The following is a 24,476-nucleotide window of genomic DNA, read 5'->3' as shown; positions in this document are numbered from 1 at the left end:
CAATCTAGTGTGAGCCAGATTTAGTATTTACTATTCCATTTGGTTCCTTTTATTGATGCAATTTCTCTTCCAAGGTCATCTTACTTTACTTACTTTACTTACATCTATTCATCTTACTTTAAATCCTCCAACATATTTATTTATAATAGCTGCTTTAAATTCTGTATCTACTAATTCCAAAAAATACCATATTTCTTTAATGGTATATCTGATGAGAAGTTTTTGATTTTTATAAAGTTCAATTTGTTAAATACATTATTTATGGTTAGTCCTTTGTGTCCTGTCTAAAACATACCCTAAGTTTGCAAAAATCTTGTCCTAAATTTCCTTCTAGAAGCCTTGTTGTTTTAACTGTACATTCAGGTTAACATTATTTGTAGTTAGGTAATTTGATTCGTCTCATTTTTTGTGTATGGTGTGAGACACAGGTCACAGTTCATTTTTTTCATGACTGTCATTTGTTCCATCACTATTTGTTGAAAGGACACTCCTTTCTTCATTAACCTGCTCTGGTGCCTTTGTTGAGGATCAACTGACCACATATGTAGATTTCTTCCAGAACGTGCTATTCTATACCACTGATATGTCTGTCTGTCCTTATATGTGTATCACATGGACTTGATTACTATAGCTTTATATTAAGTCTTGAAAACAGGTAGCGAAAATTTTCCACTTCATTCTTTTTCAAGATTTTGGTTATTCCAGGTCCTTTCATTTCCATATAAACTCTGATTACATCATCTGAAACTCTAGTCTTTTTTTTTTTTCAGCCTTTTCTCTCTGAGATATTGACCTGTCTTTGACCTTACTGATCTTTCTTTCTTTTTCTTTTTATTTTTTCGCATCCATTGTAGTATTAAGCCCATCCAGTTAATTTTTCTTTTTGGTATATTTTATTTTTCAGTTCTAGAATTCCATTTGGTTCCTTTTATTGATGCAATTTCTCTGCCAAGGTCATCTTACTTTACTTACATCTATTCATCTTACTTTAAATCCTCCAACATATTTATTTATAATAGCTGCTTTAAATTCTCTATCTACTAATTCCAACATTTGTGTCATCTCTGAGTTCATTTCTATTGATCTTTTTTCTTCTGGTTATGAGTCACATTTTCCTGCTTCTTTTTCTGTCTTATAATTTTTGTTACATGCTGGGCATTGTGAGTGCAATATTGATAATTTGAATTATTAATATGTTCCTTTATAGTGGTATTTAATTCATGGGACCTTAAATTAATCCTGTCGAAGCTCAGATTTAGGCTTCATTAGGGTGAGTCAAGATTAGCTCATATTCGAGGGCTAAAGTAGCCCAACTCCTACATTGCAGTCTTTTTCACATCCCACCTGAATGCCCAAAGTGTTATATCACTCCACTTTGGCTGGTTGGAACTGCATTATTTCCCATGAGACCTCCTTTAACTCAAAGACCCCCAGTAGCTATTAGTGGTCAAAGAGTCTCATTCTATCCATGCATCATTTAGTCTTTGGAAATACCTTCTCTCTTGTATGCTCCTTCACAAATGCCAGCCATCTGAGAATCTCTGAACACAAACTGTTCTCTCTGTGCTGTGGTTTGAATGTCCCTCCAAAATTTGTTGAAATTTAATATTGTCATTGTAACAGTATTAGGAGGTGAGTCCTTTAAGAGGTGGCTGGGTCATGAGGGTTCACCCTCATGAATGGATTAACTCCATATCTTGGGAGAAGGTTAGTTACCTTGGGAGTTTGGCGCCCTTTATCTCTGTCTTGCAAGCTCTCTCTCTCCATGTGATGCCTTCTGCCACATTATGAAATAACAAGATGTGGTCCCTTCATTTTGCACTTCCCAGCCTCCAGAATCATGAGTCAAATAATCTCTTTATAAATTACTCAGTGTGGTATTCTGTTGCAGCAGCAGAAAACGAACTAGGATACTCTGCAAGGCAAGATGCTGCTCACTGGGCTCCAATTTCCTGTACCATGATTTGTAGAGTGCTCTCAGGCAGAAAGCCAAGAGGAGTTCTGAGTTCATCTCACATCTTTTTATTTTATCCACAATCACATGTCTGTCTTGTTTTCCAAGACCCAAAAATAGTTGCTTCACATATTTTGTCCCGTTTCATAGCTGTTTATAGCAGGAAAATAATTCTAATAACCAGTATTCCACCATGGTCAGAAATGAAAGTTCTCATTTTGATGTTTAATTTTTTTTATGGGAAGTCCCAGTTCTTTGGTAGATTTAAATTTGTTTACCCTTTATATGTGCCACTGGAGGTAAATAACTCATACTAGCTCTTCTGTGGTTATTACTATTGAGACATACATATGTTTACATTATTAAGAAAACAAAGGGGAAAACCCACTTATTTGTCTTCTTTTCAGGTTCTGCCATCTTGTATCCTCACAGATGTTATTTCTGTATAATTTCTTAACTATTTATCTCCTCTGCACTCTCTCTAGCCTTTCCATTCCCATCTTAAAGAAACTAAACTTGAATCTAATAGCATGCTGCACCCTAGTGTTTGGTCAGATCTTGGTCATGACAGATACTGCTTTGTATGCCCAGCACAATAGCCTTCCTTTAGGAAACACTCCTTCCCCAAATTCCATCATGTGGTTTTAGAGAGAAATGCTGGATTATTAAATGACTCCAACCCTGTGGCCACAGTTAATTCATTCAAGCAGTAGCCACCTGGCCAAATCTACACCAATCAAAGTTCTTCCCTGGCAGTTTTTTTTTTCACTGAACTTGAGGAAAAAAAATATATATTAAATCTCTAATGGTAAGAGATGCATGATTTACAGCTGTTAGTGCCATGTAGAAAACAAATCTTCAGCGAAAGAAAATGATGAGCTGACAAGCGGAGAGAAGCAAGTCAGACAGAGAAGAGACACATTAATATACAGAATGTATGCAGTAGTCCCCTAAAAGTATTATAGTCCCTCATTTCAAGCACTCCTAAGGCCTGCAGGCATCCTGTACTCTTCCTGTGTTTTAGATATATGAAATACTCCATATTATTTCTAATAAATTCCCAAAAAGAGTTCTGGTTGGATATCTGTCATTGTCCTGATTAATATTTTGAAAAACGAGAGACTTTTCAGGTCTTCCTTATTGAACACTGCATTAATATAGCTCAAATTCATGTACAATTTTAAATTATAACACTATCTTCTAGGCTCATAGCTGTTAGTGTCTATTATGACACCATTCTGGTCATTTTTTTTGACACAGCTATTCCAACCATCTTGTATCTCCATGATGTGATTTTGGATCCTCTGGCAAGCTGCATTATTAACCTGAAAAAGCCATATGCTAACACTTAACAGGTCTATACTAATAGTGATTGCTACTGTTTTTGAGTATCTACTGCGCAATGGAATTTTAATAACATTTTACATACAGTCTTTTTTTTTTTTTGGAGACAGATTTGTGCTCTGCCGCCAGGCTGGAGTGCAATGGCACAATCTTGGTTTACTGCAACCTCCACCTCCTGGGTTCAAGCGATTCTCTTGCCTCAGCCTCCCAAGTATTCTGTTGCAGCTGGGACCACAGGCATGCACCACCATGCCCAGCTAAGTTTTGTATTTTTAGTAGAGACGGGGTTTCACCATGTTGGCCAGGATGGTCTTGATCTCTTGACCTCGTGATCCGCCCACCTCAGCCTCCCAAAGTGCTGGGATTACAGGCGTGAGCCACCATGTGGGGCCATAAATTCTAACTTTCTAGTAAGATACCTACTTCAAAACAATCCAGGGGAATTATCTACTAAGTTTCAGGTTGATAGAAACAGTCTCAGAAACATTAAGACACTTGTTAAGGGAATAAAGTTACTATGTGTCAGCATTAGGACTGGACCTCAGAATAGAATGGAGGTATTACTCCCTTAAAATGGAAAGGCTATTTCTATTGATGCAATCTCTAATTATTTTAACTTTTGGAAAGTTAATATTTTGGGGAAGACACATGACACTACTGACTCATGCTGAATTTACAATCTACTAAAATCTCTTCATATTTGTCATAAGAACTACAATTAATATAGTTTCCCCCCATCCAGAACATATAGGAAGCATTATTTTTAAACTTAAGTGCAAGACTTTACGTTTATTTTTATTGAAGTCCTGTTCACCTAAGTTCTTTTTTTTTTTTTTTTTTTTTTGAGACCCAGTCTCGCTCTGTCACCCAGGCTGGAGTGCAGTAGCATGATCTCGGCTCACTGCAAGCTCCGCCTCCCGGGTTCACGCCATTCTCCTGCCTCAGCCTCCGAGTGCCTGGGACTACAGGCGCCCGCCACCGCACCCGGCTAATTTTTTGTATTTTTAGTAGAGACGGGGGTTTCACCGTGTTAGCCAGGATGGTCTCGATCTCCTGACCTTGTGATCCGCCCACCTTGCCTAAGTTCTTTGTGCTGCTATTCACATTCCTGAATTCTGACTTACCTAATTATACTATTTCCCACAGTGTGTCTAACCAAAAACACAGATTGTGTTTAAATCTGAAGAAAATGTCCAGAGCTACTCATAAGTGGTTCACCTACAGAAGGATATCCTTCAATACTCATATCTATATGTATACACTTTGAGTATGACTATAAACTAGCTTTGAATCTGTTTATTTGGATTTTCATGTAGCCTATATTTGCCCATCTAACATTTACTTTTTGACTTCGTAACAGAGCCTGTAAGTTCCCACATGCATACTCTCAGACCTTACCATTGTAATGCATGCCAGCTCAACTTCCACCAGCCTGAGAGGTTTCTGGAAGCCCTTCACACTCCTACCTGTGTGCAGGGCACGCCAAATGTGCTGGACACTTACCACCCTATAAAAGCAGCCCTCAACCAATGACCGATGGGACTTGGTACATCAATACTCCAGCTCCTTTCCCTCGGATAAGTCTGGTCTGAAAAGAGCCTTCTCCTCTGACTCCCAGAGTTGTGACTTGGTAATGCACCCTCCAAGAGCTGCCTTCTCTACTCACCTACCAGTTTTTCCTAGGACCACCTTCCAAAGTAAACTATTTGTACTTAAAAATCCTTGTCTCAGGATCTGCTCCTGGGAAAACTCAAACTAAAACGACCTCGTTAAATTTGCACCCAAAGTAAAACCGCCCTTACAATTTTTTACCATTATTCTCCATATTGAAGATGAGCAAACAAGACCCACATGTGGTAAATGGCAGACTCAGCTTTGGATTCTGAAGACTGCCACGCGACGTGGCCTCCATAACCTTTTCATCGCTTGCTGAAATCAGCTGTGCCACAGTCACAGCATTTCCCTGCTCAAAACTGTGTGTGTGTGTGTGGGATGGGGTGGGGAGGAGAGTATCACATTCTCTTACTTACTCAACTCCAACTCCTGCCTCTGACAGTAGCATTAACGATTACAAGTTTCCAGGGTTGTTTTTTTTTTTTTTGTCTTTTTGGATACCCAGGAATTGAGCATCTCAGCGCTGACTGGGGAATGGGCAGTGTCATAAGGTGTCAAGTACATGACATGGGTGAATTATTTTCATGATGTGTAACCAAAGTAACCATTTTCATTCTTTATTTTCCTCTCCCTTCTTTAAAACAGACACAGTCACTCTATTTTGCCACCTAAGAAAATTTAGAGAAATTTCCTAAAATCCGTTTGAAGTTTTTGTAATCCTAAATCATCTATTTTTCCTAGGTTTGAGGACACTTTTAATTTTAATATATTATTAGAGGTCGGATGCGGTGGCTCATGCCTGTAATCACAATACTTTGGAAGGCTGAAGCGAGCAGATCACTTGAGCCCAGGCGTTTGGGGCCAGCCTGAGCAACATAGTGAGGCCCTGTCTCTACAAAAAGATACACACACACACACACACACACACACACAAATTAGCCAGACATGGTGGCACATGCTTATAGTCCCAGTTACTCAGAAGGCTGAGGTGAAAGGATCACCTGAGCTGGGGAGGCAGAGACTGAAATAAGCCAAGATGGCACCACTGAACTCCAGCCTGGGTGACAGCAAGACCCTGTCTCAAAACAAGATTATGGAAAATTATAATCATATATATCATAATGAGCAAAACAACCTAAGGGACCTCCATGCACTCAGTCAGCTGCAACAACCATCAGCATATAGCAGATCTGGATCCATCTATACTCCTGAGAGTGTGTATGTGTACACAAACACATAATTTTTAGAAAAAAGGTTCACATACTAGGACTGGTTGAAATGTCTTTTAAGTCTCTTTTAATCCAGAGGGTCCTCCTCCATCATTTTTCCTTGCAATTTTGAGGGTGCACTTTCTCAGTTAAATGAAGTTTAGTCCATCTCAGGTAGACACTGGTAGTTGCTGACAAGGTAATGAGACTCTTAGGCACTGGGGACAGAGAGGGTGGGGGGATCACAGACATAAGAAATGTAGGCAGCTTTTCCTTTGGCGATTCAAGCAAGGCCAAACAGTCATGTGGAGCCCAGCATCCATTCCTGAGACCAAGCGCTCATCCTTGGCAATAAATGAAGACTGAGTCCAGTGGCCAGAGGCGAGGGTCCTATGGCTCTCATCTGGGAGGCAGCCCCTCAGAAATAGCAGTAACTCACAGTCTGGCCTGAACTCCCCAGGACTGGAGGTAAATGGTGAACCTACCAAGGTAGGTTTGGATGAAGTAAATACGGAATCCAACTGTGGTGTTCGTGAACTGGGAAAGAGGAAGGGCAGGGAGTGTAAAAAAGCCCCTGTGCATTTGGCATTTAATAAGTGAATCCAAAAGTAACCAATGATTAATTGCTCATCAGATTTAAGGATGCTCCACAGTCTATAACTATATGCCAGCAAGACAGACTCATAGATGATTCACAGAGACACTTCTTGGCTTCCTGAATATTGTGGGTTCCCCCTTAAAATGAAGGTGTTCACAAGACCACAAAACCAAGTCTTATACCATGCTTCAGATAGATCAGTGAAGAGGAGACAGACATAGCTCCATTTGCTCCTCCAACTAGAAATCCTCACTTTCTGGCAAGGATATACCTTTGATAAGTTCTTAGATGGCTTCATCCCCAACTGCCTTACTTCTCTGGTGACTGCATTCTTTCTTTTGTTACAAAACCGGCAATCCCTGCTTCCCTCTTCTCCTCTGCTTCCCTCTTCCCTCTCTAGTCTCTACTCCCTTTGCCCATTTCAATGAATCACTGGTGTCCTTCTAAGTACATCTCCATCCTAGGCAGCATCTTCTGCTTGAAGGCTCTAGTAAGAACCTTAGCAATCTCTTCAGGGCCCTTGACCACTCTTGGGGTGGGGGGAACAAATTAGACAACATGGTTTCCTTCACACCACTGCCCACCATTTCTTCTGTGCTGCTGAAGAATCACACATGTACCAAATTGTGGCATCTCTGTGTTTCTGCTATGTGTCTCACCCAGTGGCTAACTTCGTCATATTCCCTTAGAAAGTTAATAGGCTGGGCACAGTGGCTCATGCCTGTAATCCCAGCACTTTGAGAGGGCGAGGCAGGTGGATCTCTTGAGCTCAGGAGTTCAAGACCAGCCTGGGCAACATGGTGAAACCCCATCTCTACTAAAAATACAAAAAGTAGCTGGCTCTGGTGGTGCACACCCAGCTACTCAGGAGGCTGAGGCACAAGAATTGCTTGAACCCAGGAGGCAGAGGTTGCAGTGAGCCATGATCACACCACCTTACTCCAACCTGGGTGAGACTCTGTCACAAAAAAAAAAAAAAAAAAAAAAAAAGAAAAGAAAAGAAAAGAAAAAAGTTAATACAGACAAAAGATCTTTTCTTGTTTCTGAAAGTAAAGTTTCTCTTCAACAAACCCCATCTCACTTTCACTATACTACAAAATAAAAAAAAGTTCACATCACGAATTTTTAATGGAAGTTTTGTGTTTCCTTCATTTATTACAATTGTAATCACCCATAGTTACTGCAATTAGCATGTAGCATTGAAAAGAACTGAGTACTCTTCTTTTCTTGTAATGTCTTTAATTCCTCATTACCATCATTTCAGTTGCCAAGCAACCTTCACTTTTATGTCCTATATTTGAAGGGACTAAGCAGAATTATTTTTAAAAAATCAATTTTAAAATGGAAGAGCAACCTTGTGTGCTAGCATACCTCTTTATAAATAAAATATTGATTTCAAGATCAAAATTGTTTTAGATATAAATTATGGAAAGCAAAAAGTTATAGTGGGTTTATTATCAAAAAGTCAATGTGATTATAATACATGTAAGTATCCATAGAAGAGAATCAAGAAAGGCACACCCAAGAATGTTGATAGTGCTTATCATGCTCTTGATGGTAAAATGGGTAACTGTAGTTTTCTTCTTTTTGTCAGTCTGTATTTTCTACGTTCTCTATGGTGAACATGAATAATTTTAAAAGTTATTAACATTTATAAAGTAAGTATAAATGCTGAGGGAGAGTTAGATCTTTGTAAATACAAGAACTTATAAAATAGTGGGAACTAAATGAGACTACATATGTAAAACATTAACATAAACACTGTGGTATTTATAGTAAATGCTCAAAAGTTAGCTATTACTAATATTTTAAAAGTCTACGCTAGTGTTTGATCTTATGTATTATCTTACCACAAAGTCTATGTAAGAACAAGAAACACTCAGTCTATATTAATAATTTTTAAAGACTGAGTTAAAAATTTGGTGGGGTTTCTAAGACTCCATCCTAAGAATACTGACTCTTCAAATAGATCCAAAAGCACATTCTTAAAATATGCAAATTCCTGAAGAACCTTCTTCAAGTTTAATATCATGATGGAGACCCCATTACACTTTCTCCCAGATGCTTTAATTCTGGGAAATCATTTCAGTGGCATCACAGCGAGGGGAAACGGAGGCTGTGAGTTACAGAGTCACCAGTCCAAGCACTGTGGTTTTAAGGAAATGACAATCTGAGAAACAAAACTGAAGGCTTCTTTTTTGCCAGCAATAACTTATTGACAAGCTTGTATTGATCATCCACAACAACGTATGATACAGAATTAGACACTGAAGCAAAACTGTGATTAAAATGATAATGGACTATTAATCAAATCTTTGGAAGAGGGATTTTTTTTAAGGTTTAGAATTTTAAAAAGATAAATAGAAATGGGCAAATTTAAATACATAAAAATACAAAGTTTCTATACATGACAATATCAAAACCAACATAAAAATGAAAATGAGAATAGGAAAAAACGCCTATAGTAAATGATATTCAAAGAGTTAACAGCTTTTTATAGAAAAAGCTTTTGCACACCTCTAATAATAAAAGCATTAAGCAGCAAGTGATAAGTAGGCAAAGGATATGAACAGAACGTTTGTAAAACTGGAAATACAGTAGGCAAACAAACTTATGAAAACTACTCAACAAAAGCTTGGTTATATACACCAATAGTGCCTGTTACCATGCAGTGGGTAATGAAGGCAAATGATTTAGCAGATGGAATCAGAAATCAAAATAGAGATAGCATATAATACATGAAGAACAAAAGTTCACAAAATTGAGGGTTGGTCAGAAACAAGGCTGGTTAATCTGAGAGATATTTTAGAGGTGAATTAAAACAATAAAAACACAAACTAACTTTGACTTCAGAATGAGAATCTCTCCTGTTGTTTTCATGTTCCACTGTTACTTATTTAAGAAAACTTTTCAACCGCACTGATACATGATTTCCTTATCTCCAAGGTCCATTATTCCTTTCCTTTGAAGAACACACGGAGAGGTTGTTTTATAAGATACATAGATGAAAGCAGCAAAATAATGGCAGAATTATTACTTTCTCTTAATTAAGAGATAAAAAATAGAAATCCCAGCTTTTAGGGTCCCTTCCCACCTCAACATTTGGTTATGTAAGCACCCTCTGTATCTGGGAGACAGTGGTGTGCTTGTAAATGTTTAACAATGGGCTGTCCAGGGGAGGGATTGAAAAGGAAGCCCTGATTAGTAGTGTTTGTTGATTTCCACGGTGTAAATACTGACAACAGCTAACAAGCTACTAACATGACTTCACTGACCACGGAGCTGGGAAAAGATGCATGCTAGCATACCATTATATAGCATTTGTACCAGGTAGACATAACAGACATAACCTCAAAAGCAAAGATAACAGTAAAACGTAGTCATGAATTAGGAAGTGGTGAGTTTTGAGTATTTCTTATGTTTGTTTTTAATATAATCTGATTGTTAGTGTATGTAACTTAATTTTCAATCATGGCTGTGTTTAACAACTAGCTTGCAAAATTCCTGAAAATTTAACAATCGACTCTTGTGAGCTGGTATGAGCCAGCCCAGCACACCACTGCTAGGAGATAAGGAAATAATTTTTTTTTCACAATTGCATCTTTCTATGAAGAAAGAAATTAAGATATAAATCCACATCATTCTATGTGTCTTCAACACATGGCAAATTATTTTTGCCCTCTGGTCTTGTGGCTCTTACACAGACCTCTGACTACATAGTTGGTGGGACCCAGTGCAATTAAAAATGATGGCCCCTTATTCAAAAATTACTAAAAATTTCAAGACTGTGACAGCATTAAACCAAGCATGGGAACCTGTGGGCCTTCAGAGGTGGCATGCCCAGGAAGCTGGCCCTGTTTACATTCTCACTCTTTCTCTGTTCTTTTCCTGCCAGCCACTCTAGGGCAACCCCAACTAGGTTGTAGCCAAAGCTCACTGTAAGTCCAGAACCAGACACAGATCCAGCAGCTATAATTGTTCTGGGCAGGAGTGGACAAGTTCTAACATCAGCAGGTGGGCTGTGGCTGGGGCCTGAACGGTAGATGACCTTCTCCAGGGGTCTCAGGGTCCAACACAGCTGTTTCTGTCAATTACTGAAAAGACTGTTTCTGCTTCCACACAGTTTCCCAATGTGTTTTCATCACAGACTTCATAAACTTCAGGTCAACAGACTGCCTTAGATAATCTGTTGCCAAAGTAGCACTCTTGGGTAAGTACTCAGGGGAAGCACTCCCCAGTTCCTCCCCAGCGAAGCCACTACTGTAGCTCTCTGACCCGTGGGGACTGGCATGCGTTACAGAGTAGACCCTCCCAGCACCATAGGAAACTGGAGTGTTGAATAAAGGTGGAAATCTACACTAGAAACATGGCCTCTGAATGCAAGAATCAAACTGTAGTTGTAACAGACATCCACATTCTATTTACATAGCCAAAAGACAGGCTGGATGTGTTGTAGGGGGCTTACTGCAGTTGAGAAGAGACAGAAATGCAGGAAAATTTGATAGAAGGGCTCCCAGGGTTTCAGACCTGCTCTTAGGCAGGGATCTCATTAGATCTGGCTGGATTGCTTTAGGGATCTCCAAGAGGCTGGCTTCACCATGTGCTTTTCTAGTTCACATAGCTGAAAAACCTATATGCTCTATTGCCTCCCTGGAGATTTGTGCCCTTCAGGTTTTCCTAGGACATCTGAGAAAATGATCTGGGATGTTCAGGAAGCAAGTGTGCTATACGACAGTATTTCTCGACATCCGTTCACGGGTCACCTCCATCAAAACCAGTGACTGCTGGCTGAATGGCACTCTCTGGGGATGACTGAGGAATCTGAATGTTCAGCACACTCCCTGATGAGTATTCCTCACGCCAAAGTTGGAGAATCTCTGGAACAGCAGAAAGAACGTGAACCTCGGGGGAAGACTGACCAGAGTTCACATCTCAGCAGCTCTCTCACTAATGAGCTGAACCACTTTCCACAGGTCATTTAACTTCCCCGAGCTTCAATTCTCTATTAGTTAAAGGAGCAAAATAACAACCACCTCATAGGGTTGTTGGGAGGATTAATTGGGTCAAGTTAGGTAAAGGCTCAGGACCCTACAGAGTCCACGATAAGTGTTTAACTACTGTCTGTCCACTGTCTGTCTCCAGCTCCCTCAGCAGTAAAACTCACCTCTCTGGATGGCTTTACTGAATGAACTGCTCAGAACTCCTGAGACACTGTCTAACTCACACATAAGCATTGCCTCTGTTCTCTACAGTGTGGCCTGCAATAAACACTGCCAAGCAGGAGAGCACAGATATGAGTGAAGGGGATTTCCCATCTCCTCCTTTCTCAGGCCTGGCAGTCATTGAAACTCATGCTCATGAGAAGGGCAGACCAGCGTGGCGCACTGGTGATGCCTGCTCATCAAAGATGCAGCAAAGGCCTCTTTGGAATAAATAGTGTCCAGTCTTATAATAATGCTAATTCATTCTAGAAGGCTAAGAGCAGCCTGGGAGCTGCTCTGATGACTAGAAGCCTCAGGATGCAAGTACCTCCGAGGACCATCCTTTACACATGAAATCCTGTAGCCACGACTACCAGCGACTGGGGGGTTCCACTGAGGAGGCCTCTGGGAGAGCTGTGTTCTTCACACAGGGCCTGTCATCAACAGGGGCTAAGGCTTCTGCCCCTTCCTGACACTACAACTGACTTTGTTCCTTGGTGTTGCCTGTTGTTAGGTCTACATGCCCAATGATGTCATGGCCCTTGGCTTCTGGTCTTATGCCCCTGTTGCCCTCTGGGCACCTTGCTTTGGTGCACAGACCAAGTTGCAGAGTGGTAAGAAATACCTAATCTTTCCTTTGTCACGGAGAGGGCGATGGCCCTGAGTGTGTGTTTGCCTTTTGTGGCTCCAATTTTAAAAACAGATGGAATGTTTTACTTTCAATAAGCTGAGGCCTGTGAAATGCTTTTAATATCCAACTGCTCCATGGTGGAGAAAACACACCTATTAGTTTTGGGGTAGTTCTAGTTTGGAAGGTCTTTGGATAGCATTAGTACAATTCACACAGGAATTCACTGATTCACTTTGCTCACTACTAATATCAGGCAGACACCTGGTATAGAGATGGGGTCCAATCAATGTTTCTTACATTGAATGGAGTTTCATTTCTAACTGGGGAGACAGCAGGACTGTAGAAGGGCGGGCACTGCGTGCAGGCCTGTCCTATGTGGCATGCAGGTCTCCCCTGAGTGTAGGAAGGCCTGTAGTAGGAGAGAGATCCAGGCTTGCTCCAACCCAGGTTGCAAGTGGCTGCTAGGGGTAGGGGAAGGAGAACAGAAGCAGCACATCCTCTCTTGAGACTGGGGGTGCAAGGCAAATTATTTCAATTCTCAAAGGTTTATTTTCCTGTTTGTTCAATGGAGAGAGTAATATCTGACCTATTTCAGAGCTGTTCGCAGTATAAAAGAAAATCAATACAAATGGAACTCTAAGAAAAAATAAGACAGTCCATAAATAGAAGATATCAGGAAGCGTTTCCCTTCACACAGGTAAGATGGAACATGGAGTTTCTTCCCACATCTCACTGGGAGCAGGAGGTCTGCTTGCTGGGGTGGAGTTGTGTGTGTGTGTGGCCCTTTCTGAGGCAGGTGTGCAGTTTCCTTTCCGATGCTGTCAGAAGTTGTCTTGCATTGAGAGGGAGACAAGGAAAGAGCTTTGTGAATTCGACATTTGAAGCCTTCCATTTGGCCCCAACTGCTGGCAGCCCTCTTATAAAGGGGAAAAAAGTAAAGCCCAGATGATCTCATAGGTCTTGTCTACCTCTGAAACAGACGGCGTGATTCACATATATTTGACATAAGTGTGACCAGGTTGTGATGATTCGCCTCATTATGCTCAGCTGAAGAGGGGATTAACCAGCAATAATATGCTGAGAATGTAAAACACGACCTCTGATTCGAATAGAAGGCGGGAGTGGGCTGTTTCATGGTTAAAGCAATGAACTATGACTCAAGGCCTAAGTTTCTAGTCACAGATCTCTAACCTTGTATGTGACACTGAGAGGCTTGCTAGAGGCCTTCGAAAGTGCTCTTAATTTACACGTACTGGCCACTGCCCTTAAAAGCAATGTAAGTCCTTCTTCTGAGAACAGTGTGGGTGGTAATTAATGGTTAATAATGCTAAAGAGATAGCCATCAGTAAGACTTCTGGATGCCCACGACGCTTTAAGCAATATTCAGACTCTTATCTAGAAATGCTAGCAAAATGCAAATCCCACAGTTTGCAGAAAATCTCTTCTTTTTTCTTTAAGACAACCCTCTACCCTCTCCAGCATTATCCAACCGATTTGCTGCAACAATGGAAATGCTCTCTCCTCTGTTCAACAGTAGTTGCCATTTGTGGCTATTGCACGCTTCACCTATGGTTGGTGAGGCTTAGAAACTAAATCTTACATTTAACTTTAATTAATTGAAATGTATATGAAAATAGCTACATATGGCTAGTGCATTGGACAGCAAAGCTGTAGCCAATTCAAACGTCCTGAAAGCAAGAAGGTGAGGTTGAGAGGCAGTAGAAACTAAATTAACAATTATTCAGTCTTTCTCTTTAAAATAGTTTCTTTCCCTCTTTCATTCAAGTTGCTGGGTGGAGTACCTGAAATTAGGGTCTGAGGCAAAAGAGTAGCAACAATAAAAATAATGATGATAATAATTCCCACCCCACACACACTTCTGTACAGTTTTTCATGGGTTTAAAATGAGAAGACATCTAAACTCATTAACAAAAAGCTAGCTAGATTGCTTTAACCTAAAGCAACACTTTTCTATACAAACCTGAGACAATAACCAGTAAGATAAGCTTCAGGAGAAGCATTAGCCTCACTCCATACTATTGTCAGATCACCTCTTAAAGAGACCTATGGAAGCACAGGCACATATTTTGCTATGGGCTTTTCCGTCATAAAGTCTGCTGCTGATTCCTGGCTCCATTTCCTCTGCAGCGCAGTTTCCATGCCCCAGCTCCATAGATGGGTCAACTGATAACCAAAGAGCAAGGAGACAGACAGACAAAAGGTGCTGGCTTCTGTTCCTTCCAGACACAGCGTCTTTTCTTTTTTGCCTCCTTCATGTACTGTGATGAGAAACTCTGCAGTACATAATACACAAAACCTTGAGATCTTACCTTACTAACTTCCCGCAGCATTCCCATGGCCCATGAGGGACTTCAACAAATGGTGGCTGTTCTCCTTGACCTACGTCCTCACCCATGAAGTGCACTTACTCAAACTCTACATGGTACAAAAACTTACTCTTCCTGCATGCCTTCGGTGTTTATCACACTGTCCTTTGTATACATGTGTATATATATATATGTTTCCTGAACAGTATGTTTCTCAGGTGTTGTAAGCTCTGGTGGAAGGGGGAGTTTGGTCGCTGTAGTTCTTCTTGAGTACTGCCTAGCACAGTGTCAGACGCAACTAAGGGCTTAATCAATGCTACTTGATAACGGACAAAAGACTACTAGACTCAATGGGACTTTTACGGCTTTGGGATTTTAAGCCACTTTTTTCAGTTCAACATATTCCAGAACATAATATATTGCCGCTGCCTTTGGAGGGTCTGTTAAGGGGACTGAATTAGGCTTAGTTATTTTGGGGGTAAGGACTTCAGAATCAGTCATGTATTTTTCAGGTTGATAAATTATTTGAAGATTAGAAAAACAGTCTTGAACTAAGCCAGCAGTTGCACCACAGGCATGGAAGGAAGGAAGATGGCATGATAAACACATTTCTGGTCCCTCTTTTTTCGATAGTGAAACAGAAAGAAGAAAAATCCTCATTCAGGAAATAGTCACAGCGGCCTGCTAAAGCCGAGTAAATCTGACTGCTGAAATGGTGTAAGGAACTTTGCAGTTTCTTCGGGTTGGGAAGGAAGTGCGAGTGGAGTACATGATGAACAATGGCCCCACATCGGCCGTGCCTCCCCGGTCTCCACTGTCCTCTCATTTATATCCTCGCAGCACATTTTCTAAGGAGATTATTTTGAAATAGAAAGCCATTCATTCTGCTCACAAAAATTCATCTTAATTGAAAGATTAAAGTGTAAAATAAGATTGAAGTATAAAACAAAGAAATCTAATGAAAATGTAATGCTAAACGAGTCATACTAAAAAACCTTCCTCTTTTCCAAGTTAAAGTCTACAACAAACAGCACTTTAAAGCGGTGATTCGCAAAGTGCAGTTCTTGGGCCAGATGCATCAGCATCTCCTGGGAACTTGTTAGAAATGCAAATTCTTGTGCCCCACCCCAGACCTACCGGAGTAGAAACTCTGGGGGTGGGGCCCAGCAATGTGTGTTTAAAAAAAAAACCAAAAAAACAAAAAAACAAAAAACAGCCTCCATGTGTGATTCTGACACTCTAATGTTTGAGAACCATTACTTTAAACCAATGTTGAAATAGCTGAAACTGTTCAATGCTGTACTAAATTGTACTAAATGAATATCCTTAACTTGTCGAGTGTTTCCCCAATTCTATCCATAAGGTCTGAGTAAGCACTTAACACACACAGCCACTAGTCCGTCATTCTGAGATCTCATGGATCTCGAGCTGCCTAGGATCTGATTAAACCTCCCTTAGCTTCCCAGGAGGCTCCCAGGGTTGGGGCAGGCTGGCGGGGGTTGGTATGTCTGAGCTGTGCCACACTGGCTTCTCTGCTTCATGGCGAGAGATGGAGGGATATGAAAAGAGGCCCACAGGGGGAACACGAAGCTGGAAATCTTTGAATTCAATGATTTCATTGAAATCCATCAATTTTAATCATGTTTTGGGAGGAAATATTTAGTACTTTTCAATCACTGTTTCACAAATAAAAATCCAAAAATAAATCATGCTTATAACATTTAAAAAAAAATCTTTTCAGATACTTGCTTGACGGCTGCACAAACGTGTGTTTCTCACGATGAGCAAAGGTGCTGACAGAGTGCAGCGTCTGAAATGTGTGTGTCCACATTTATTTCCCGGTCCCTTGACCCTGCATTGCAACATTTATTAACCAATGTCTTCTCGTCACAAACCTCCTGGCTTTACCCAGTCCTTTCCTATTCCATCACATCTGCCCTCCAGATTGCAAGGGGAATTATTGAGACTTTATTCCTCCAAATGATTCCAATTTCTGTTTGATAACAAAGTTTGCTCATGTAACAGTCTTTATATGTGCCCCAAGAAGGCAAGGACGGACAAGTCTCAAAGTGCCAGATGCACAATATCCTTTTATGATATTTTTCATCACAAGAAAAACCTCCATCCTGAGAAAAATGGAAATGCAAACTCTCCTAACTTTTCTCACTTCAAAATTGCACTTCTCATCACGACCTATTACACCCACATAGTCATGTGCCATAGGCTATGCAGACTGTCTCCAACATTTCAAAAGCTCAAAAGCTATTTTTAAAGCCAAAATACAATCTAGATTGCTGTTCTGTAAAGCACTTTTAAAGGAAGAACAAAGTAATATAGTGATTTTTATGCCTGTGGGCAGGTAGCCAACTTACCAAAAGATTGAATGCAGCTGTCAATGAGATCGTCCAGGCTGGCTCCTTTGGCTAAATGTCCCAGAGACACCATCATTCGGAACTGGGTGATCTGGGCCAAGCTGGGATGGGAGGGGAAGGGGCTGTTGGCTGGCTTCGCCTCTAGTCTTGCTTTAGGGGCAGTTCTGCAGCCATGGGAAGGTTTCCTGGGGAAAGAGAGAAGGCAGTGAGGGGACAAACTGGCAGCTCCACGCTCTGAAGGCAGATTGGAGAGGAAGGGAATGGAGATAAGACAATTAATCTCAGGAGTTGGGCTGATAGAAGCCATACCCCTCCCACTTGGCAAATGCACCAAACGACTGGTTGGCTGTTAAAGAGACATCTCCCCAGCAAAGGTGAGATTTCAGGGTTGCAACTAGGGCTCTTCATGCTGGCATTAGGATTGCTCTGTCCTACTGTCTCCCAGTTCCTGAAGGGGAATGGGCAGAGGCAAGACTATCTTGACAGTCCTTAGCTCCCAGCAATATATATATATTTCAGCTACTAAGCCACTGACTTGAATCTTAAAAATTGTTTACATTGGTCTCATCTTTGGCTAACTTTGGCCAGGCATGGTGGCTCATGTTTGTAATCCCAGCACCGTGGCAGGCCGAGGCAGGTGGATCACCTGAGGTCGGGAGTGCGAGAGCATCTCTGGTTAACTTCATTAATCTTGAGCAATACCTGAGATGCCACACAAGGTCAGACAGCCTCAGAATCATCGTTAAGGACCTTAAGGGAGAAGTCAAAGACTGAGAACCCAAGTGCAGGAAGTGAGGGGTGATGATGGTGGTGCTTAGATTTTAAGTGAGTCCTGCTTTTCTTACAAATCTTTTAGTTTTAAGATCTTGTTTTTCATGGTTGATAATACAGGTAACCATTATGAGTCATTTTTGTTACTAAACATCATTTTTTCAAATCCTTACTTGGGTCCTTAATGATTAAAACAGAAAGCAGAGCTGTGAGAGCGTTGTTCCAGAACTCAATGTAAAAGGGCAAGTTTGGATCTAGAAATGGCGTAAGAGTCCAATGGACTTTCATCTACTCACACACAGCTCTATCTTTGGTCATGACCTCCTCAGTACAAGTCATTTTGCAAAATGATGTGGGAAGTTTACTGTCCTCTCCATTAAAAAATACACATACACACACAGATCCATATCTGTAATCTTTTTTGGTTTAATAGTGATGAGTGTTGCTGGTAACTCTTCTAAGCATTTAGTTAATTCTCCTCTCTCTACTGTGGCTTTGGTTATTTTGTAGTTTACTACCAAAGCAGCAGAGAGAAAAAGGAAAAAAACGTATCTCAGAAGCGTAACTTTACTCACTACATATTATGATAAATGCATAATGGCATCAATTAATCTCTAAGTGCTTATTCTATGAGTAAGGCATTGTGATTGGCCAGAGAAGACCACAGTGAGATAGTCTAGGTGAGGGTACTTTATATACTCATTACATACTAGTTGCTGTTGTTACATAACAGTAGTCTAGAAGTTCCTTAATACAAAAATACAGCTGAGGAATCAGACTGAGATAATGAAAAGAAAGCCATATAAATGTTAAATAAGTGTACTATGAGTGTCAAGAGTAAGAAGCATGTTCTCAGAGGAGAAAGAGGCAGTTTGAGGGAGAGTGTCTGGGAAAGCTGCTCTGACAGGATATAATCTCAACCAAAGAGGCTGAGGAAGTGCTCAGATCAAAACAAAATGCTAGGCACATGTGGGTTTTGGGAGACCAGCCTGCTAAGAGATGGTGTGTAACTGAACTATGGCGCCACTCAGTACACAGCTAGACCTGTGCAGGGGCACCCCGGCTCTTCAGGTTGTTTCAAACTAGCTCCAGGGCGCTGGTCTGCAGTGGCCGCTCAGTTCTATTCTGACCTGGTGCAGGTCCAGTGAAATTGAATCAACAACTAGTTATTGGGCATCTGCTAACTCTAGGCAGTAATTCCTGAAAGATCAAGTCGGTGGTACAGGACTCAGGTTTCTGACCATAATTGATTTTCAAACAGGCCCTGTGATAACCGCATAATTGGATCAGTCTCTAAAAACAAAAAAATAATGGCGACATGAATTGAGTACCTATGCTATGGCAGGTACTGTGCTGGGGTTTGACCCTGTCTTGAGGCTTACAGCCCAGAAGGATTTTATCCCCATCTCATGATGCTGAAACTGAATCTTAAAAAGGGTAAATGACATAGCCAAGGTTATAAAACTCATATATAATAAACCTGAGATTTGTACCCAGCACCTCTCTGGCTTTATTCATTTAATAAATATTTACTGTGCTTGGAACTCTGCACATTTCACAACATGGGGATTAGTACTAGACCATCACAGAGAGGCTGAAAAGGTCAATTCAATTTCAAATGAAAGTAAAATCCTTCAAAAGCATAGCTGATAATGTAAAGGCTGAATCTCAGTCCATATTTCTTTTGCAGGTCCTCAGAACTGTCCTCAGGTCCCTAGAGCTGGACAGACTCTTTATGGTCATTTTCCAAACCCCTCTTCTATAGGTGTGGAGGTTCAGAATCAGAAGAGCAACGTGCCTGGCCACGACTGCAGAGACAGGCTAGAAGCCAGCCCCTTGTGGCCCATGCCTTGCGCCCCAGGTGGGCTCCTCTCCCTTCCTGGACGCACTAACAACTCTCTACACCTGGGCTACACAGCCACTGCTGGGATTACTCAGCTTTCTGCCCCAGCTGCTGCCTTGGTCACCATGAAGACCTCCACCAAAGGCCGAGTAGGGTTAAGATTTAAAAAAAAATAAAGTCATTTATTGTAGAAGTCTCCTTCACTCAGGCTTTCCACAATACTTCTCCCTAGACCTTGGAGAAGAGGCAACTACAACTAGAGGCTGTATCTACAGACAGAGCTCTTCCTGCTAGGGGTGGAGGGGAGGTGGCTACCGATCCAAGGAAAATTCCATTTTCTTTCTTTGTTGGTGACATTGACCATTCAAGACTCCTAATCCTGCCCTGTTTTCTAATTCTGGTAATGTTTCCTAGTGTCACCAGTAAGAGAAGCCACTTTGTTTCATAAGGGGATTCTTGAAGGTTGATGCTTTTACCAGAACCAGGAGGGATCAGGGTAAAGTATAGGGTAGTAAAAGGGAAGAGAGGGTGCCAAACGCAATCTGGGAGGTATGGAGCCCAGAGAGACTCAGAGGGCTACAGCATGAGAAAACAGGGAGAAGAGAAAGTATTAAAAGTCAAAGTGCAGCCTCAGAGTTCTAAGAAGACAGGAATTATTTGCACCATAGACTAGGAAACCTGGCTTTCTTGCTGTACAGTCTCTTAACTGGTTGCCTTGTGAGAAATCCTCAAATCGTTCTGCCTTTTCTGGTGAAATGGGGGTAGACAAGGATTTATAAAATGCTTTATTATAGGCAGGTCGAAGGGTGTTTTAACAATCCATAGAATGAATGGCCTCTGAGTCTGTAAAGGCATATTTAAAAAAAGAAAAACAGTGGCCAAATGTTTTCTTGTAAAAAAAAAAAAAAACAAAACCCCGAGAAACGAATTAACTTGAAGGTGTTTTCTGAGCCTAAAAGTGACCAAAGTCCCATAGGTTTGCTGAAGGAGACCGTCAAAACTCTAAACTGGTTTAGGTGAAATCCTCTCCAGGCATAGGTATCTCAGTGGAGGTCAGTTTCAGGCTGAGCTTTTTATGAAATCCAGCCTAGAAAAGTAAGGGATGAAACGGAGTAAGGGAACTGGAACTTCCACAACTTTCTTTGCAGTGGAAGGTGACTCTCTTGACTTCTAGTGTGGATTCCTTCCAGTCCCGTCCTCTCCCCCTTATAATACTCAATTTAATGTACTGAACTCCTCCTTCTGAATCTAGTGCAAAGTACAGTGGTGGACCCTCAGGGGACACCCGGATGGGGAGAGGCAGGGCGTGCATACAGGGCCAAGAACCCTCCGTTCCTGGGATTATAAGCACGGGAAGCCCAGCATCGCAAGTTTCCTGCCGCTACTGGGTATGGTGGTGCAAGGCACAGTCCCATCAATGTCGATGTGAATGGCGTTGTGAAGTGCACAATTTGTCTAGCCCTACGCCGAGGCCAGGCCGTTGTTCATGCTGTTGCCCAGTTCTGGTCCTTTGGCTACAAACTCAAAGCTGCCTGGCCAAAAGCCCTTTCACTCACTGTCCCTCTTTCTTCAATTTCTGTTATCCAAGACCCTCTACAGAATCATAGTGAGGGGGAGAGGAGTGCAGTTTCCCATCCGGAAGGCGATATGTTTCGCTGACCCACGGATCTGGAAACTTCCGTGGGGCAGGGGCGACCAAGCGGTGCCACCTCTGCGGGCTCCCTGCAAGCTCCCTCGGCTGTTCTGGGCAGGGCCGGGTGGGGCCGCCAGGTGGCGCAACCGGAGCCCCGCGCCCCAGCAGGTGCGGGCGGCGCGGAAAGTCCGCGAGTGGGAGTCCCGATGCCGGGCGGGGAGATGTGGGGGAGGAGGTCGGAGGGAGGGCGCCAGCTCCGCGAAGAGCATCGGCCCTAGCACATCTCGCTGGGAGAGCTCTGGCCTCACGGCCGCCCCTCCACCGCCCCTCAGCCCCAGCTCCTTCCCCGAAGCCCCGGGCGCAGCGCGCCGTGCGCTCTAGACACGTCCGCCCGTCGCGCTGGTGTCCCGGCCCTCCGGCCGACCCCGGCCCCCTTCGCCCTCAACTTCCCTCGGGGTGTTGGGGCGGCGGGCAGGGGACACTTTCCCAAGTAAGGACACAGGCGCTCCCGAGGGCCACGGCCGCCTCTACTCACCGCGGAGCCTCTCTCGCCTTGCCCAGGGTGCCCATGGCCGCGGCCCGCGCTCCCGAAGCCGGCTCACCTAGCGCGGCGGGGCGCGGCGCATCGTCCCCGCCGCCGCCTTCTGCCGGCCCTGTCCCCCAGTGCCTCGTAGCCCCGGCCGCCTGGCCGCCCACCCGCCCTCGAGCCCGGCGAGCCCGACGGAGGCGCACCGCAGGCACAAAGTTTGTGCGAGCGCGCCCCCTCTGCCTCGCGCGCGCGCTCACACCCGCCCGGCAACCACCTGACACGCTGATGCTGGCGGCTGCAGGAAACGTGCGGCGCCCCGCCGCTCTTCCCCGAAACCTGCCCCCGCTCCGCGGGTGCCCGGGCCCTACGCCTTGCGCGGTTCTCTCACCCTGCCCGCCGTCGACCTCTTTTGACCAAAGGGTTAAGTCTCAGGGAGAGGAGGGGGCTCCCAGTTACCACACCCGCGCCTTGCAGGGCAGCTGTGCCCGGCGACCTCCACCTGAGGTCAGGAAACGGGCTGAGCCTAGCGGCTCCCATGGGACCCCCTTTCCCGCAGCCGACCCGCAGCCTCCACCCCGCTGCCTGCGGCCGCTGCTCGGAGCATTGTAGTGCGGACGCCTTGTCCCCTCGCGGGCCTCTCCTGTATATATCAGAGCGCGGAGTCTGGCAGGGGAAAGGAACGGAAAGACAGTTGTGAAGTTGCCTTGACCTGCGCATTGGGGTCTCTTGGTAGCCGTCTGCAGGACTGGGCCGTAGACATGTGCCCTGCGCCCTGGACGAGGACTGCCCATGTGGAGGTGCGCTCCGCAGGCGTGATCCGTATCGGGCCCAGACGCGGCCGCCTGGCGTCGGTGGGTGTGGGAGACGTGGGGACAGCTTTCATACAACGTCAGTGCGCGCAGAAGACCTGGCCAAGAGGGGCCGCCCACCCGCTGCTTGTCCAGGTGATAGTGCTGATAATCTCAATAGCTAATGATTGAGTGCGGTTGTACTAAGTGCTTTCTATACATTACCTCATTTAATCCACCCTCCCTGATACAAAGAGATCACTGTTGTAAAGATGAGAAAATGAAGGTTTAAAGAATAATATGCCTCAGATCATACAAGTAATAAACAGCAGAGAGAGCTCTGACTTGGACTGAGGTCTGTCTGACTCCCTATGATCACTGCTGCCCTGCCCTAATAACATACTCATTATCACGGCCACAGACTATAACTCTAGCCACAGTCATAGTTGTCTTCCCGGCCATAGTGTTCTGGCCCTTAAAGCCTTCCTCTATTTCATTTATATATTTCCTTATATTTATATGCTACCTTGTCCTTAAAACAGAATTCAAGATAGCTTACAAGAGCACATAACCTACAAAAAGAAGTGTGTGAAATGAAAAATAAGGCACAGAAGATGGAGCCAAAAATGAACATCATTTGAAATAAATGCATCTCATAGAGTCCAATACCCTTGCTAAAGTGGGACCAAAATTTGTCTCCTGCATTTCTAGCAGTCAAGTTTAAAGAGAGGCCTTGTCTAAAGTTCAATTCCTATCACATGCAAGACCAAAACCAAAATTGCTCAAGAGAAGATCCCCCTTTCTTGATACTGAGACCAGCAAGAAATTTCTCCAGAGAATCCTCATGAACCCTGGGTGATATGAAGAACCAAGTCCTCAGTCACAGCCACAGATGTAGAAGGGGCAGGTGAATGTCAGGAGAATATTAAATAATGACACCCTTCGTCACTCACTGGGTCTAAGGCTCAAACATTTTTAGTGTTATCTATCATACACCCTTCCTCATGCAAGCCCTACAACCTAAAGAAACAAGGTGGTAGATGTCTGAGGATGGTAAAGATTCGTATTTATATGTGAATCTGTCTGTCTCCCAGCAGTCCTAAGTGTGCAGTCTTAGACTTTTTTCACAGAGATCTTCTCATTACTGGGTAAACAATTACTTTTCACTGACCCCTCTACTCCAGAATGAGCTCTTTACCACTCTCTTCACTAATACTTAAATCTGTAATATTTACACTTTCAATTGCCACGTAATATTCCGTGTCCCTGTCTTACCTCCACAACGAAACTAAATTGTCCGAGGTCAAGAATCAGGTCTTATGCTTCTTCAGCTTCCACAGCTGCCAGCTTGAGGCAGTACATGTGGGACATTACTAATAAACGGCTGTGGATTTGATTTTGAAAAGCAGAATGTGCTGACCTCAAAGAAGAAAATAAGATCCTTCCTGATTATTTCTGGAGAAAGGGTTTCAGTGTTTCTTTGGAGTCCCCTGTCTATGGCTGGAGTGATAGGTTAATGGCACTGTCTCTGGTGGCTTTCATGGGATCCCCATCACAGGTTATCCGATGCTGTCAGTATTTCTCTATTGCTTCACCCTTGAAAATAGAACCCCTTCCATGCCATTCATTGCACTGAGTCTTTGGACAGCAAAATCTTTGTGTG

At 43.0% G+C, this 24,476-nt stretch overlaps 1 protein-coding gene across 3 annotated transcripts in view; it reads right to left on the bottom strand.

The window, feature by feature from the left end:
• The window catches only part of RASGRP1 (RAS guanyl releasing protein 1), a 77,638-nt gene extending 55,061 nt beyond the window's left edge, over window positions 1-22,577 (bottom strand). The window contains exons 1-2 of one of the 3 annotated variants that reach the window (XM_033190618.1): window positions 22,414-22,577; window positions 17,250-17,434 (exon numbers count right to left, since the gene is read on the bottom strand). In XM_033190618.1, the coding sequence (XP_033046509.1) occupies window positions 17,250-17,434; window positions 22,414-22,562 (334 nt within the window). In that variant the 5' untranslated portion in view covers window positions 22,563-22,577. Of the gene's footprint in view, window positions 1-17,249; window positions 17,435-22,031; window positions 22,250-22,413 lie in introns of those variants that run through there. The other 2 variants (XM_033190619.1, XM_033190620.1) reach the window with 2 other exon arrangements.
• Window positions 22,578-24,476: the final 1,899 nt, after the last annotated feature.

This window comes from Trachypithecus francoisi, unplaced genomic scaffold, assembly GCF_009764315.1.
Source record: "Trachypithecus francoisi isolate TF-2019V2 unplaced genomic scaffold, Tfra_2.0 Lachesis_group3, whole genome shotgun sequence".
NCBI classification, from domain to species: Eukaryota; Metazoa; Chordata; class Mammalia; order Primates; family Cercopithecidae; genus Trachypithecus; species Trachypithecus francoisi.
This window is presented reverse-complemented; position numbering and strand designations above follow the sequence as displayed.